The sequence below is a fragment of the Anopheles merus genome, unplaced genomic scaffold, assembly GCF_017562075.2.
Source record: "Anopheles merus strain MAF unplaced genomic scaffold, AmerM5.1 LNR4000311, whole genome shotgun sequence".
NCBI lineage: Eukaryota > Metazoa > Arthropoda > Insecta > Diptera > Culicidae > Anopheles > Anopheles merus.
In genome coordinates this window covers 10,783-26,894 of record NW_024427891.1, presented here as the reverse complement: position 1 = coordinate 26,894, position 16,112 = coordinate 10,783, and the positions used below count along the sequence as shown (strand labels likewise).

At 41.7% G+C, this 16,112-nt stretch overlaps 2 protein-coding genes across 2 annotated transcripts; both read right to left on the bottom strand.

Moving 5' to 3' along the window:
* Positions 1–4,636: 4,636 nt before the first annotated feature.
* LOC121602129 (putative nuclease HARBI1) lies at positions 4,637–5,482 on the bottom strand. The gene is made up of 3 exons (XM_041930893.1): positions 5,288–5,482; positions 5,076–5,220; positions 4,637–5,013 (listed from the first exon to the last, which is right to left on the bottom strand). The coding sequence occupies exons 1-3, from the start codon at positions 5,453–5,455 to the stop codon at positions 4,739–4,741; spliced, it is 588 nt and encodes a 195-aa protein (XP_041786827.1). The 5' UTR covers positions 5,456–5,482; the 3' UTR covers positions 4,637–4,738.
* Positions 5,479–5,979, bottom strand: LOC121602130. Its single transcript, XM_041930894.1, has 2 exons — positions 5,794–5,979; positions 5,479–5,722 (listed from the first exon to the last, which is right to left on the bottom strand). Exons 1-2 carry the CDS (start codon positions 5,913–5,915, stop codon positions 5,479–5,481), a joined length of 366 nt encoding a protein of 121 aa, XP_041786828.1. The 5' UTR covers positions 5,916–5,979.
* Positions 5,980–16,112: the final 10,133 nt, after the last annotated feature.

Sequence of the window (16,112 nt, the reverse complement as noted above, 5' to 3'; positions counted from 1 at the left end):
TGTCTTTCGGAGTTCAGGAAGCGACTAGCGCTGTACATTTATACATGAGTTCAATGAGAAGTACGCTCACCTCGTGTGAATTGACAGTAACGTCAAGTTGCGTGATTGGTACTACTGACGGACATTGTATATCCCAACAGTATAGATAAGTGTGATATTATCTCGTTTACTCGTGCCCGGCAACTTATTTATTACAATTATGACATAGATGGACAAACGATTAACCGTGTAGATACAATTCGCGATCTTGGTATCTTACTAGATCATAAATTAACTTTTACAGTAACAATAGGACCCTAGGTTTAGTACGGAAAATGACGAAAGAGTTCAATGATCCTTTGTGTATCAAAACACTGTTTAACAGTCTAGTCAAGTCTATTTTAGAAAATGGACCAATTGTGTGGTGTCCACATACCGACCGCAAAGTAAACATACACGTTCATCGTTATAGTTCTCCTTCATCGTCTGTTTTGTGTGTAGATATGCACAGACCTAATTATGCGGCAGATGAACCGATACCAGCAATTGCACGTAGTTTCAATTTATTCTATGCAGGAGTTGATTTTCACACATCCATTTCTACTGTTAGTGAAGGTCTGTGCTATATAGTTATGCGAGGGACATATTAAGTGTCATAAAAAAAATATTTTTCCTAATCAACCTAACACGTCTATCGCTGGTGAGTTACAATTCTGAACTGACTTAAACTCTATAGTCCTAGCTAGCTCGAGCCTAAACCTATCGTGCCGATACTTCACGATGTCATCTTCGGGCGGATGTTCCACGACAGTTGTCTTCGGGCGGATACTCCACTTCGGGTAGATGCTGGTGATCGCTGCTCCATCGGGCATGGTACATTTCATGCTAGCTCAGCATAATATGTGTTCTGCGATGTTTCGCAGTGCCGCACCATGGGAGAGTGCTACGATGATGTTGTGGTGTGGTTCTCGCGAGAGGAAGTAGATGTCTGATTTGCTTCCGTTTAGCTGGAACTACACCCTATGTGTGTAACATAACTATATTAATCTATAACAATTTACGATGTCTTGTGGGCCATCATTGGCGGACAAGAATTATGAAAAGTAAAAATAAATAAATCAATAAATAAAACTGTCCTCCCAGTGTAGCCCCTCCTGAATGTTTCTAGGTTCCTTCTCCTTCTCCCCTCCCCCCCCACCCCAGCAGCAACAAAATTTAAGTAGAAATGTTACATAATCAAAGACGGATGCTGAGTACCCCCAGGTAATCATGTACAAAGGAGCCTCAATAATTCTAACTGCTTAGGGCCCCCGACACTGTAAACCCGCTGTTGGGTATGAGCCATGGCGTGCCATAGCCAGGGTAAAACTGTATGACGCTATGAGCTCTTTTGGAAACCCGGTCAAACTGATACGGCTAGTTAGAATGACTATGACCAACGTCACTTGCCAAGTGGAAGGGGATGGAAAACTCTCAGGACCTTTTGCTACCACCAAAGTCTACGCCAGGGGGACGGGCTTGCTAGTCTCCTTTTCAACCTGGCGCTAGAGAGGGCCATCCGCGACTCGAGGGTGGAGACTACGAGAACCATCTTCTATAAGTCAACCCAGATCCTGGCATACGCTGATGATATAGACATCATTGGTCTGCGGCTCTCCTATGTAGCAGAAGCCTACCAAGGGATCGAGCAGGCGGCAGAGAGCCTCGGATTGCAAATAAAGGAGGCAAAGACCAAACTGATGGTGGCAACATCAGCGGGCCTACCAACAAATAATCAGAATCTACGTAGGCGTGACGTGCAGATAGGTGAACGCACGTTTGAAGTCGTCCCAGAATTCACCTATCTGGGGTCAAAGGTCAGCAACGACAACAGCATGGAAGCTGAGTTGCGCGCAAGGATGCTGGCTGCCAACCGGTCATTCTACAGCCTGAAAAATCAGTTCATCTCAGAGAACCTAGAGGAGCCGCTATAATGACGAGATATACGAGATGTACGGCGACCTCACTGTCGTACAGCGTATCAAGCTCGCCAGGTTGCGTACGACCTCATTATGAAGTAAAATCATAAAAGGTTGGCTGATAAGTCCCCGGTCTAACAAAGAAAAACACGTTTTTTTGTCAAAATTCGTTTTTATTGTTCAACATAGTTCCCTTCAAGAGCGATACAACGATTATAACGACCTTCCAATTTTTTGATACCATTTTGGTAGTACTCCTTCGGTTTTGCCTCAAAATAGGCCTCAGTTTCGGCGACCACCTCTTCATTGCAGCCAATTTTTTTCCCTGCGAGCATCCTTTTGAGGTCTGAAAACAAGAAAAAGTCGCTGGGGCCAGATCTGGAGAATACGGTGGGTGGAGAAGCAATTCGAAGCCCAATTTATGAATTTTTGCCATCGTTCTCAATGACTTGTGGCACGGTGCGTTTTTGGTCAAATGTGAGCTCGTGCGGCACCCATTTTGCACAGAGATTCCGCATATCCAAAAATTGATGAATGATATGACCAACACGTTCCTTTGATATCTTTAAGGCCTCTGCTATCTCGATCAACTTCATTTTACGGTCATTCAAAATCATTTTGTGGATGTTTTGATGTTTTCGTCGGTAACCACCTCTTTCGGGCGTCCACTGTGTTCACCGTCCTCCGTGCTCATTTCACTACGCTTGAATTTTGCAAACCAATCAATTATTGTTGATTTCCCTGGAGCAGAGTCTGGAAACACATTATCAAGCCAAGTTTTTACTTCCGCTGTATTTTTTTCCCTTCAGAAAACAGTATTTTGTCAAAACACGAAATTCCTTTTTTTCCATTTTTTCACAATAACAAAAGTTGCTTGACAAAAGACGCTCTGTCTCACAAACTAATTGACATACAGACGTCAAATTTTGACACGAATCATTTGAAGGTTGGTACTATATAAAAATAATATTCATTTAATACTAGCGGCGCCATCTATGTGTCAGACCGGGGACTTATCAGCCAACCTGTTATATGCGGATGTAGCGAAGTAAAACACTTCAAGTTAAAACAAAGTTCAAGCTAAACACGGCTCAAGCAATAGCGCGCGCTTCAGAAACGCAACAAACATAAACAGGTAGTCAACCGTTCTCACGGTTCAAATGAGGAAGTAACTTCACGCAATTCATTAACCATAGGTACATGTCGCATTAAGTATAAATAAAAATTGTTATCAAAATAGTCATAAGGCCCGATTATTAAACACAAATTGTAAAGACAAGTTGTCAAAATCGGAAGATTTGTATTATGACATCCGTTTGTGTTGTGTGTTGGAAAATAAAATTTAACGAAACACAAACTCACAAGCACACTGCCAAGATATGTATTATGAAACACAAACGGAAATCCAAAACTGTCAAACAGCTTTCCGTCAGCTTTTTGCCACGGAAAGGCGCCAATCTCAGATTGTTTGTTGTTGTGTTGTTTCGGTCAGAGTTGTAGCTGTTGCTTTCACGACAAAATGTAAGTATTTTATTTCATTAATAATAAAATTTTATCATTTTAAACAAAAATATGTTTACCGCCATATCCATACAAATGGCGATATGCTGGAGATACTGATAATCTGTTGTTACGGCTTAAGAAGCTGCTGGTATTTACTTCCTCTGCTGTTGTTCGATGATAGTCGAAAGATGAAGGGCACGCGCACACGGTTTGCGTTCAACAGCAATGGATCCCAGCTACTTCTTCAGTTAGCAACTTCTTCAAGATCCAACAGCATATGCAAATGTTATTAACCTAATACTGCATACACTTTTAGGAATAACAAAGACGCCCGCACATCGCGAACACAGTACCAACAAATGGTAGATGAGTTGGAAAAGGTCCCTGACATCGCCAGAGGGATGTATAAAGGTGACCAGACCGCTTTCTGGGAGGAAATGGCTGAGCACCTTAACGCCCTGGGACCGCCGATAAGAACGGGTGCAACGTGGAAGAGGGTAAGATTAAAAGAGCGACACAACATATTTATATTTTGCTTTTAATGTTCGCTGTTTGTTTTACAGGTTTGGTTTGATTATAAATGTGCGGTGAAAAAAAAACTCCGTGTGAACAAAGCGTCTTTGTTGGCCACTGGTGGCGGCCCGTTTCAGCAAAGGCCATTAAACGACGTGGAAGAAAGAGTGGCCAATTTGACGAACTTGAAGGCCACCATAGAAGGGAATTCAGGCCGCTCTTGGGGCAATTTAAACAACAACTATGACAACAACAACAACAACAACAACAACAACAACAACAACAACAACAGCAGCAACAACAGCAGCCAATTGTTGCCAATCGGCAACAACGAGGAGCCAAACAGCGGCAGCGGGGCGCCAAACAACGGCAGCGAGACACCGAACAATGAGGAGCAAAATCCTATAACGGCAAAAGCTCGTCAAAAAAGGAGTCGTAAGCGACAAAACACGGAAGCGGTGTTGCGGCAAAACCAACAGCTTCTTAATCTAATGAAAGAAAACATTGAAGCTCAAAAAGAGTCCACAGCCGCATTGAATAGGGCAATTGTAGTATTAGAAAATATCACAGGTATGTTAAAAGAGGCTGTAGAACGCAAAACCAATTAGTGATTCTTATTTTTCATAATTTTTAAGATTTTAGTTGTAAGTTAGCGTTTAATGTTTTTATTAATTGAATTTCTATTAACTGAACTGTGATAAATGAACTCTTTTTGTGATGCAAACTTATGTGATGAACTTAAAAAAATAAATGAACTTGACCTCTAGCCTGCCTCTAGTTGCCTTTTATTCATCTGAGCTTGGCTCTTCCAATCCATACGCAATGCACATGTTGTGTAACATACAACATACGTTCGTTATTTGAGTTGCTTTTACCGGGGTGTAGTGCAACTGTCGAGCACCTAACAAACATCTGAATCTATTTTTGAGCAACCCGATCGTGCGCTCCACTATTTCTCTACCTAAAGAATGGTTTTTATTAAAGGCAGCTTCTGGTGTGTTTGGAGCAGGATTACGTTTTGGTGTTATTAACCACGGTTTTGACGGGTATCCAGCATCACCTGTGAGAATTCAAAAGATTATTTACATAAACAAATACCCATCGGATGGTTTAATGTATTACCTAGTAGATTGAATGCAGTTTCTCCGCGTCGATGTTTTGTTTCGAAAAAGTTGTCCATTCCACTTACATTCCAAATATGTGAATCGTGATTAGCTCCTCCGAATTTGGCATTCACATAAAGAATTTTCAGGAGATGGTCGCAAATCTACCGGTACGAAGAAAAATAATATTGAAGTACAAAACATACGACAAACACTGAAAGCTTTACTTACAATCATCGCGTTTAAGCTGTAATAGCCCTTCCGGTTAAAATGCTGATCGTAATCGTCCACTGGGGCAATAATTTTTATGTGTGTTCCATCAACACACATCACAACACCAGGGATGCCACTTTTTGAGTAGAAGTATCGTCGTGCATCTTGTTGCTCATCTGGTTCCATCGCTAAAGAGATCCATTTGTTCCCTAAAGTTTCTTCGATATATTTAAGCACTTTGCAAAGGCTACCGAGAAAGTAGGCTGAGCAATAGCTATTTTATAATCGTTTCCTGTTCCATTTTGGTAGCTGCCTTCAGCTAGAAACCGCAGAGCAGCAGCCAACATTTCGTTTGGCTTGAGCCCCTTTCCCTTAACCGGTGGGAACTTGGGCTCGATCTCCGCCAGAATGTCAACAAAAATTTCCTTCGACACACGGAAATTTTTCTTAAATCTGAAATTAACAACCACGAAATGAGAGATGTTTAACACAGTTTGCACAAATGATCTGAATGATGAACTCACGCTTGGTTAGAAAGCTGTAACGGGTCGAAAACACTTCGAAGCAGTCGGCGCTGTTTTGCCAGATCCACCGTTGGTTCTTCTTCACTGCTGCTATCGTCACTCACGAAGTGGGAGAAAATCATTTCGATTTTTAAATCACGGATTGTTGTTAGCTTGAGAAACGTTTGTATCTTGTTTACGATTTTTATTTTGATTTTGAACTTTTTGACATATCGCCAAATGCTTTGACACAGTTTTGACGAAAGAAAAAACTTAACGAAACTTGTCTGTCACAAGAACAGTTTCAAAATGCATACCTATTTTCCGTTTGTCTTGACACACTTGTCTTGTGTCATTTCCGTTTGTGTTTAATAATCGGGCCTATAGTTACAGTTACAGTATCGGACATTAAGTTAGGACCCTGTTTTTTCATCGCACCGTGCAATTGTTTTACCACGTTACTTGTGTTGTGTGTGTGTGTGTGTGTGTGTGTGTGTGTGTGGTGTGTGTGTGTGTGTGTGTGTGTGTGTGTGTGTGTGTGTGTGTGTGTGTGTGTCTGTGTGCGAGTGCGCGGGTTTGTGTCTGAAAAACGTAGCTTGCCATGATGTCATATTGCGTTGAAAGTCAGAATACTTTTAGAAAGTTTGAAAGTTCAGTCAGTCAGAATACGCACGCTGTTTCACATGATAACACACATTATCAGAATATAATGTGTTTTATCATGTGAAACAGCGTGCGTACACTGTCATATACGTCTGACAGCTGTCCATCGACAGAAACTGCTAGTTGGGTAGCAAACAGCTGTCAGTGAGAATAAACGGCACTCTGTGTCTGAACTACGAACGAACACATGTGTCTTCCTTCCACGAGTTATAACAATGGCGACGAGTGACAAATTCTGAGAACCCTGGAAAGCTAGCGCTACGCAGTTAAAGAAAAGCTGAAACAATCGGGTATAAGTGGAGACAGTGTCATGATCGAAGAGAAACCAACAAGCAGTGGTACAAAGCAGAACATCGCACAGAGTGAACAACGCACCACAATGGCAAAATTCGATATGGAACCTTTTAACATAGGGCTCATGCAATGGGCCCGCTGGGTGAAACGCTTCGAAGGAGCAATGTCGGTATTTGAGGTTAAATCGAATAATAAAAAAGTCATGCTTCTGCATTACATGGGTGTTGATTCATACAATTTATTGTGTGATCATATTTCTCCGGAAGAACCAGAAGACAAAACATACGAACAAATAGTGAAGTGTTTGGATGAGCTGTTCGACCCGAAACCCCTCGAAATGGTGGAACTATGGAAGTTTCGTCAACGACTTCAGACTGAAGGCGAAACTGTAACGGAGTTCATCACGGCTTTGCAAAAAGTGGCGGCTAATTGTGATTTCGGGCAATATTTGACAAAGGCGCTCAGGAACCAGCTAGTTTTTGGTGTACGAAATCCAAGAATACGCAACCGGCTGATTGAAGAAAGAAATCTAACACTGGAAAAAGCTAAGCAAATTGCTTTAGCCATGGAAGCCGCCGGAGATGGCGCTGAAGTGCTGAATAGCAGAAGTGCTGAAGTGCTGAATAGCAGAGGTGCTGAAGTGAAAGAAGTAAACATCGTGAGCAACACAACGAAGAAAAACGTCGAGTGTTATAGATGTGGAGAATCACATTTTGCATATGTATGCAAGCACAAAAGAACCGTCTGCAAAAAGTGCGGGAAAATTGGACATTTGCAGCGCGTCTGTCGCACGAACAATAGAAGCAAAAGTGTGAGGTTATTGACGAACAACATCAAGACAGCGAGGAGAACGAAGAGGTAAACTCAATTTTGATCAACAATTTATACCAAAATGCAAACCATACCGCAAAAATATACATAACACTAAAAGTCAATAATACTAAAATTCAATTTGAAGTAGATTCAGGATCCCCGTTTTCTATTATCAGTATGAACGACAAACAAAGATGGTTTAAAGATATCCCTATTAGAGAATCAGATATAAAATTACAAAGCTATTGTGGAGGATCTATAAAGTTATTTGGTACAATTAGTGTTATAGTGGAAAATGCTAAAACAAAATTAACACTATTTGTGGTAGAGTCTAAAGAGGACCTATTGTAGGAAGAACATGGATGCGAGATTTGAAATTTGATTGGAACGAATTATTAAGTAAGGGGAACTCGTACGTAAATCAAATTGTCACCCATTCTAATACTAATCAAGAAGTGATAAAAAAATTAAAAGAAGAATTCGAGGTAGTCTTTCGTAAGTCATTAGGAGAGATTTCAAATATTCAAGCATCTCTTATCCTAAAAGAAAATGCGTTGCCAATATTTCTAAAAAATCGTACTATACCATTTGCATTAAAAGAAAGTGTCGAGAAAGAAATTAACGATTTAGTAAATCAAGGAATTTTAATAAAAGTCAATCGCAGTGAATGGGCTACACCAATAGTACCCGTAAAAAAATCAGGAAACCGTGTACGATTGTGTGGAGATTATAAATTAACGGTGAACAAAAACTTGGTAATAGACGAGTTTCCTTAGCCCACAATAGAGGAGCTTTTTGCTAACATGGCTGGGGAGAAAAATTCTCGAAAATAGATTTAGCGCAGGCATATTTACAGATGACAGTTAAACCTGAACATCAGGAATTTTTAACACTGAACACTCACATGGGACTATTCAGACCAACACGGTTAATGTACGGGGTTGCTTCTGCCCCAGCCATATTCCAAAGAGAAATCACACAGATTCTCCAAGGAATTCCAGGCGTTTCTGTATTTTTAGATGATGTTAAAATAACAGCTCCTGATGACAAGACCCATGTGGAAAGACTGCGCACTGTTTTAAAACGATTTCAAGACCATAATATGAGAGTGAATGATAGCAAATGTAATTTCCTTGCAGATTGCATAGAATACTGTGGATACAGGATCGACAAGTACGGTATTCACAAATGAAGGAGAAAATTACTGCCATTCAACTAATGCCAAAACCAAGGAACAAAGATGAGGTAAGAGCTTTTGTAGGCCTTGTGAATTATTACGCGAGATTTATCCCAAATTTAAGTGAAAAGATCTATCCCATAAATAATTTACTTAAAAACGAAATTCCTTTCGAATGGCATAAAGGTTGCCAGGACGCATTTGAATGGATCAAAAGGAAATTCAATCTGAACGGATCTTGGTACACTACGATCCTAGCTTACCAATAGCTCTAGCAGTAGATGCTTCGCCCTACGGAGTTGGCGCCGTTTTAAGTCACATCTATCCAGATGGCAAAGAATATCCAATTCAATACGCATCTCAAACACCATCACCAACCCAACAAAGATATACTCAGGTGGATAAAGAAGCATATGCGATTATTTTCGGAGTTAAAAAGTTTTACCGATATCTTTATGGAAGAAAATTTATCTTAATAACCGATAACAAGCCAGTTTCTCAAATTCTATCACCACAGAAAGGTTTGCCAACGCTATCAGCAACTCGCATGCAACATTACGCTGTATTTCTAGAATCATTCAATTTTGAGATTAGATATCGACCATCAAAAGAACACGGAAATGCTGACGGAATGTCACGATTGCCAATCCGAGACATTCAGCTGGAGGATACAGAAGAACCCGATGAAATTGAACTAAATCAAATAGAAAATCTTCCCGTATCAGTAGAAGAACTTAGTAAAGAGACTAGCAAAGACATAAATGTTCAATTACTAATAGACGGATTAAATTCAGGGAGAACAGTATCCATTAACGATCGTTTTGGAATCGACCAGACACAATTTTCTCTTCAAAAGGGATGTCTTATGAGAGGCGCTAGGGTCTACGTTCCACCTCAATTACGAAATCGAGTCTTAGACGAACTTCATGAAGGCCATTTCGGCATATCACGCATGAAATCTCTTGCTAGATCTTATTGTTGGTGGAAAAATATGGATAACGACATAGAAAGATTATCAAAAAACTGTGTTTCTTGTGCAAAAGTAAGAAAAGATCCTCCTAAAGTACCAACTCATGTATGGAAGCGTCCACAATCAGTTTTTGAAAGAGTACATGCGGATTACGCTGGGCCATTTATGGGTATATATTTTCTTATTCTAGTAGATGCGTACAGCAAATGGCCTGAAGTAAAAATAACACCGGATATGAATACAGACACTACTATAGACAAAATGCGAGAAATTTTTGCCACTTTTGGCTTGCCATCAATTTTAGTGACCGATAGAGGTACACAATTCATGTCAGAAAAATTCCAAACATTCTTAAAATCTAACGGAATAACCCATAAACAGGAGCTCCTTACCATCCCGCAACAAATGGTCAGGCAGAAAGATATGTACAAACAATTAAAGATAAAATTAAAACTATGCAATGCCATAAATCTGAAATTCCAAAAAAGTTACAAAACATACTGCTAGCGTACAGGAAAACAACTCATCCAAGCACAGGGGAAAGTCCCTCGCGGTTAATGTTAAACAGACAGATACGGTCTCGGCTTGATGTTATGGTACCAAAAATCGAAAAGAAATCCAATCCCGAAGTAGTACACAAAACGACAAGATCATTTGCAGTAAACGAAAGAGTAGCAGCAAGAGATTTCCTTTCCCAGACCGAAAAGTGGAAATTTGGAACGATTACAAAGAAGCTAGGAAAACTGCATTACGAAATACGATTAGACGATGGAAGGATGTGGAAAAGGCACATAAACCAAATGAGATCTGGTCCTGAAGAAATATCAATCCACCATAGTAGTAACCAAAACATAGAACCTTGGATAGATGAATCAGTTTATCTGCCAGATAGGATGGAAGAGTTTCAACTCCCTCATGATTCAGAAACGGAGATGGTTAGATCTGATAATATCAATGAAGATTTAGCTTGTGGAGAAGAATCTCAAACTCAAGTTAGGAGATCAACAAGAACTCGACAACCACCAATTCGATACCGTGATTAGGGATTATTACTTTAATTTAGAATATAAATATGAATTGTCTTTCACACTTTAGCAAGTAATCACTTTATATTGTTAGGAGGAGAGAGTTGTCATATACGTCTGACAGCTGTTCATCGACAGAAACTGCTAGTTGGGTAGCAAACAGCTGTCAGTGAGAATAAACGGCACTCTGTGTCTGAACTACGAACGAAACACATGTGTCTTCCTTCCACGAGTTATAACATACACACTTGGATAAAAGCTAAAGTTTGTGTTGGAAAACGTTTGCTTCCCGTGTAAAAAACTTTAGAGAATTAAATTCTTTAGGCTACTTTAACGCAGTGCCAAAAAATTAGTGTTTTTTATTCTCTCTCTTATAATCGTTTGTACACTTGTTCGCTTTTGTCGTTAAGGGCCGATTCCGCGGTTTTTCTCCCTTTTTATGTGTTTTGAACCGGATCAAAACATCTCCTGGTCTGACAGATGTTGGAACCTTACAAATGTTCCAACAGTTTGCATCGACAGCAGCTTGTTCCTTGGACGAAAACGCAGGTGTGCTGATTGATGAATGTGCATGCGACAGCGATGCGAAATGGACACGCGCACAATAGCAAAGAACTCGGCATCCCCTCACAGGTGTTTCGCCAGTGCACGACATTGAAAGGCCAGCGTGCATCTCTGCGTTGAAGCTGGTGCGTGCATAGGAAACTTTGTGCGTGCATTGAGCTGGCGCGCAGTTGTTCTTTTCAATGGGCGTTTTGTTTCATGAGCGCGGCAGTATTCTGTTCTCGATTTAAATGGGTTGACGGCTCACTCGCTTACTCATAGATAGTTTTATCCATACACTTTTTTCGCTGCTCTACAACGATGTAATTCATCACGTGTAGAATCAGAACGCAGGCTGAGCACGGGATGAGCCGTGTCCAACTTTTTAACCAGCGCGTTCTTGACGGTCCAAGCAAGCAATGTTAGTAGCAATGGGTCGAGGTAAACATTGTACCGATTATCAGCACCATATGATAAAGCGACTGGCTGCTGCTGGCATTAAGCGCAAAACGATCGAGTTCATAATGGAACGATCGCGCACTTTTGTGGCAAACGCGCTTCGGACAACCGAAACGTGCTTAGACAACCAAACGCGCTTGGACAACCGAAACGCGCAAGTCAACAGACGTCCTCAAAAGACCACGGCGAAAGAAGACCGTAAAATTGTTAATATATCGAAAAAAACACTGATCGCGAGGGCGGTGGTCCTGCTTATTACATCAAAAACCTAACCCAACACAAAAAAAATACCAACAAATCTATCCGAAACGACATACTTGTGAAACAACACACACACCAATACACATTCAACATACATACACACACATGCACACACACACACACACACACACACCCACACACACACACACACACACACACACACACACACACACACACACACACACACACACACACACACACCACACACACACACACAACACAAACACAAACACAACAACCACACATAAACTGGCCCAACGGGTGCATGGTGCGTTGAAAAAACCAGGGTCCTATCATTTTGTCCGATACTGTAGCTGACCTATATGCGTTCAGCGACTAAATAGCATATAAGAGATGAGAATCTACATAAAGTAAGCGCATTCGAACACAACCTCAGTATCGCTCGTTTCTTAATAGTCGGAGGCACTCTCCGGTCGACGAAGGAAAAATATATCCGACTCGGTGTAAAGCACCGGCGTTGGGCGCTGCGACGGAGCAACACATCCGCCACAGCATTAATAGTGGCTCCAGAGAGGAACTAACGACCTCCTTGTAGTGAATAGCACGTGATTCAGTTCAGCATAAGCACCGAAGCACCGTGAGTGAAATAGAACGGCAACTAAGTGCGTAAAACAGCACGACCGCTAAAAAACCCGCGAGTGAAAGTGCGTAAAATAGTGAAGATCACAACCGTGAGTGAAATAGATCGGCTACAAGGTGCGTAAACCAGCACGACCGCCGAAACACCGCGAGTGAATGTGCACAAAGCAGTAACATCAACACCAGGAGTGGAATAGAACGGCAAATAAGTGCGTAACTAAGCACGACCGCCGAAACACCATAAGAATAAGGTGACATCATAAAAAACCCGAGAACCGTTAGCGAACACAAGCTCACGGAGGGTACTGACAACAATATAAACAAACCAACGGCAAAACGTCATAAAGCCAAATCAGCAAAAGGCTACGTCAACGTAGTTACCATTCGGTGGTTAAACAGCAAGGTCGGCGACAACGAAATAAAAACAACGAGTAACAACAAACAGCTTAAGTTTCAATGGAACTAGCTGATTAAAAACATCGAATTAAACAACAACGAGTAGGTTTACTCGGTTTGGAACGGACAGCAAGCAGTGACTCATCGTCAGGTCCGACAAACAAAGAACAGCGAGCGGCTAGCGGCAAGTCCACCGGCGTCTCCAAGCAGCAAGCAGCAAGCAGCGACTCATCGCCAGGGCCGGCATACAAAACAAACAGCGTGCGGATAACGGTCAGTGCACCAGCGACTTCAGGCAGCAGACAGCGATCGCAGACGTTCCAAGCAGCAGATGGAAACTGTTAACCCAAAAAAGCATTTGTACTATTTGCTGCAAATACAAAAGCCATAAGGCAGTTAGTTGCCACCTTCCCGCTCAATGCAGAGTGGAACGTTGCTCATAAAAACACAATACATTGCTCCATAGAAAAGAGGAATTATCCCCTTCATACACTCCTCCACAAAGATTAAACTTCCACAAAGAGGATAAAAAGCTTTATTATCAAATCATACCGATCACATTGTATCACGAATGTGCGGAAATAAAAACATTTGCCTTGTTGGATCCAGCGCCAGCCACAAGTCTTATTGTTGATGATGTAAGAAAACAGCTGCAATTAACAGGGCCTAATATGCCTTGTTGCTTCCAGCAACTGGAATAGTGCTCGTTCGAATGTTTGATTAAAACAATGCGCGGTTTCTTATAACGTCGGGACATGTATATTGCTCGTGATGTCACAAAAAAATCCGTACTGGTTCGAAAGAGACTTATTTTCTCCGCGGCCAACCCTTTTATACCTTTCTACCTTCTCCCGAAGACTCTCTCTCTCTCTCTCTCTCTCTCTCTCTCTCTCGTCTTAATCCCGAAGAAAGGTCGTTTCCCTTCATTCCCTGTCTCTTTACCTACGGGACTCCCTCTCGCGAACGGTATTGTAGCGAACGGTATTGTATTGTAGTAATTCCGTACAGCGTTTTCTTTACGGACTGAATTAGCATCTCCCAGGCTCCTCCGAAGTGTGGCGCACCTGGGGGATTAAAAGACCAGTTAATAGAAGGTATGTTGATCTCGTCTATAAGCTCATCCTGATTAATCTTTTGTAGAGATTCCCGCAATTCACGTTCCGCTCCTACAAAGTTTGTGCCTTTATCCGAGAGAATAACATTGGGAATACCGCGCCGGGCAATAAAGTTTCGAAAGGCTAATATGCACGAGCTCGTAGTTAAGGAATGTGCTGCTTCGATTTGAACCGCACGTACCGTAAGACAGGTAAATAATACTCCCCATCGTTTTTCCGTCTTTCTACCGTGACGTTAAAAGGCCCAAAATAGTCTACCCCAGTGTAGGTAAACGGTCTCGCAAACGGGGACAGGCGCGTACTTGGTAGATTCCCCATCATTGGTTCCTGAGGTTTAGCATTTATAATACGACATAGTTCACACCTTGCCTTTACCCTGTTGCAAACTGATCTCAAAGCGGGTATGTCGTATAGCTGTCTTACTTCGTTCATAATCGTTCGCTGATTCGTATGCCCATAGCGCCAGTGGTAGCCTCGAATGATCAACTCAGTAACACTGCTATCGTTGGGGAGAATGATTGGCCGTTTAGTATTATCTCCTACGTAGCGACATTCATCGATTCGCCCCATGACCCGTATTATTCCATCGCGTTCTAAATACGGGCTCCGTTTGGCCACTGGATTCTTCTTTGCTAATATTGCAGTTCCATCACCAGACTTTTGAAGTGTTCGATACTCTTCGGGGTATGCCTGCCGCTGTGCTTCAATGATGATTGTCTGTTCAGCTAACATTTTCTCATAGTTTGTCAACCGGCCTGTCGTTCGGCTGTGCACGGGTGAACTGGCGTTGTTCATGAATCGCCACCTATATTCTACCATGCTTACTAGCCTCCTCCAGCATTAAAACCGACCTAGATTAAAGAGAGCTTCTCGTGTGCAATGTATGTTAACGGATTTGCGTTTCTCTTCTTCAGTGCCCGTGCTCGTAGGTTGCTCTTGAGTCCAGGATGATTTGGGATTAGATAGAAATGGTGGTCCCGCAACCCAGCGACTGGTTATAAACTGGCAGTCGATGTTCGACTACTTAGTTCCTTCGTCGGCAGCATTACCTTTCGTTGATACCCACTGCCATTGACGTACAGTCGTTTTATCTAGAATTTCTGCCACTCGATGGGCTACGAAGGTGTGGTACTCGCTGTGATCTGCGTTCAACCAGTGTATGACATCTTTAGAGTCGGTCCAGAATGTTGTGCTGTTAATGGCTTCCGGTGTGCAGATATTATGTTGTGTGCGAGCCTGGTGCCTAATACTGCTGCCTGAAGTTCAAGTCGAGGAATTGATACATATTCTAAAGGCGTCACTCTAGTCTTTGCCCCTACTAGAGATACTTAGATTACTTCGTCTTGCTCGTATCGGAAGTATGCTACTGCGGTGTAGCCATCACGGCCGGCATCTACAAATATGTGTAGTTGAAGGCATTTACCTTTAATATAGAGCATTGCCTATAGCATCGCGGAATATATAGTTTTTCAAGCTTTGGCAATCCATTGATCCTTTTTCTCCATTTAGCTAACAGATTTGAAGTTATCGTCTCATCCCATTCTACTTTTCCCATTCTTCCCATCCCATTCCCATTCTTACTACTCACAGGTGCTGCTTCCTACGATGCTCAACACCTCTTTAGAATTTGACTACTTGGATATATTCTACTTGTTTAGTAAGTTGTACAGCTTCACTATCCGTTTCCACACTAGTCAAGAAATCATCTACGTAATGATCTTCTTTGATGCATTTTACCGCCAGTGGGAATTGATCACTAAATCTTTCTGCGTTCGTATTTTCACATACTGAGCACAACTAGGAGAACATGACGCACCAAATGTCATCCGTCGCATAATGTACTCTTGAGGTTCTTGATCTGGACTCCAGCGCCATAGAATCGTTGGCTTTGCTGATCTGTACTATTTATGGTACATTTCGCTTATATCTGCACCTACGGCAATTTTATATTCTCGAAACCTAAGTAAAATGTTAGGCAATGGGGATAGAAGGTCCATTTAAAAGCGCCGAATTCAAAGAAATAC

Bases quoted from the DNA above. Each gene is read 5' to 3' on its own strand.
- LOC121602129 (XM_041930893.1), bottom strand. From the start codon at position 5,455: ATGGAACCAGATGAGCAACAAGATGCACGACGATACTTCTACTCAAAA. The intron at 5,221-5,287 runs GTAAGTAAAGCT...TCGTACCGGTAG, and splicing joins ACAGCTTAAACGCGATGATT to ATTTGCGACCATCTCCTGAA. The intron at 5,014-5,075 runs GTAATACATTAA...GAATTCTCACAG, and splicing joins AACTGCATTCAATCTACTAG to GTGATGCTGGATACCCGTCA.
- LOC121602130 (XM_041930894.1), bottom strand. From the start codon at position 5,915: ATGATTTTCTCCCACTTCGTGAGTGACGATAGCAGCAGTGAAGAAGAA. The intron at 5,723-5,793 runs GTGAGTTCATCA...TGTTAATTTCAG, and splicing joins TTACAGCTTTCTAACCAAGC to ATTTAAGAAAAATTTCCGTG.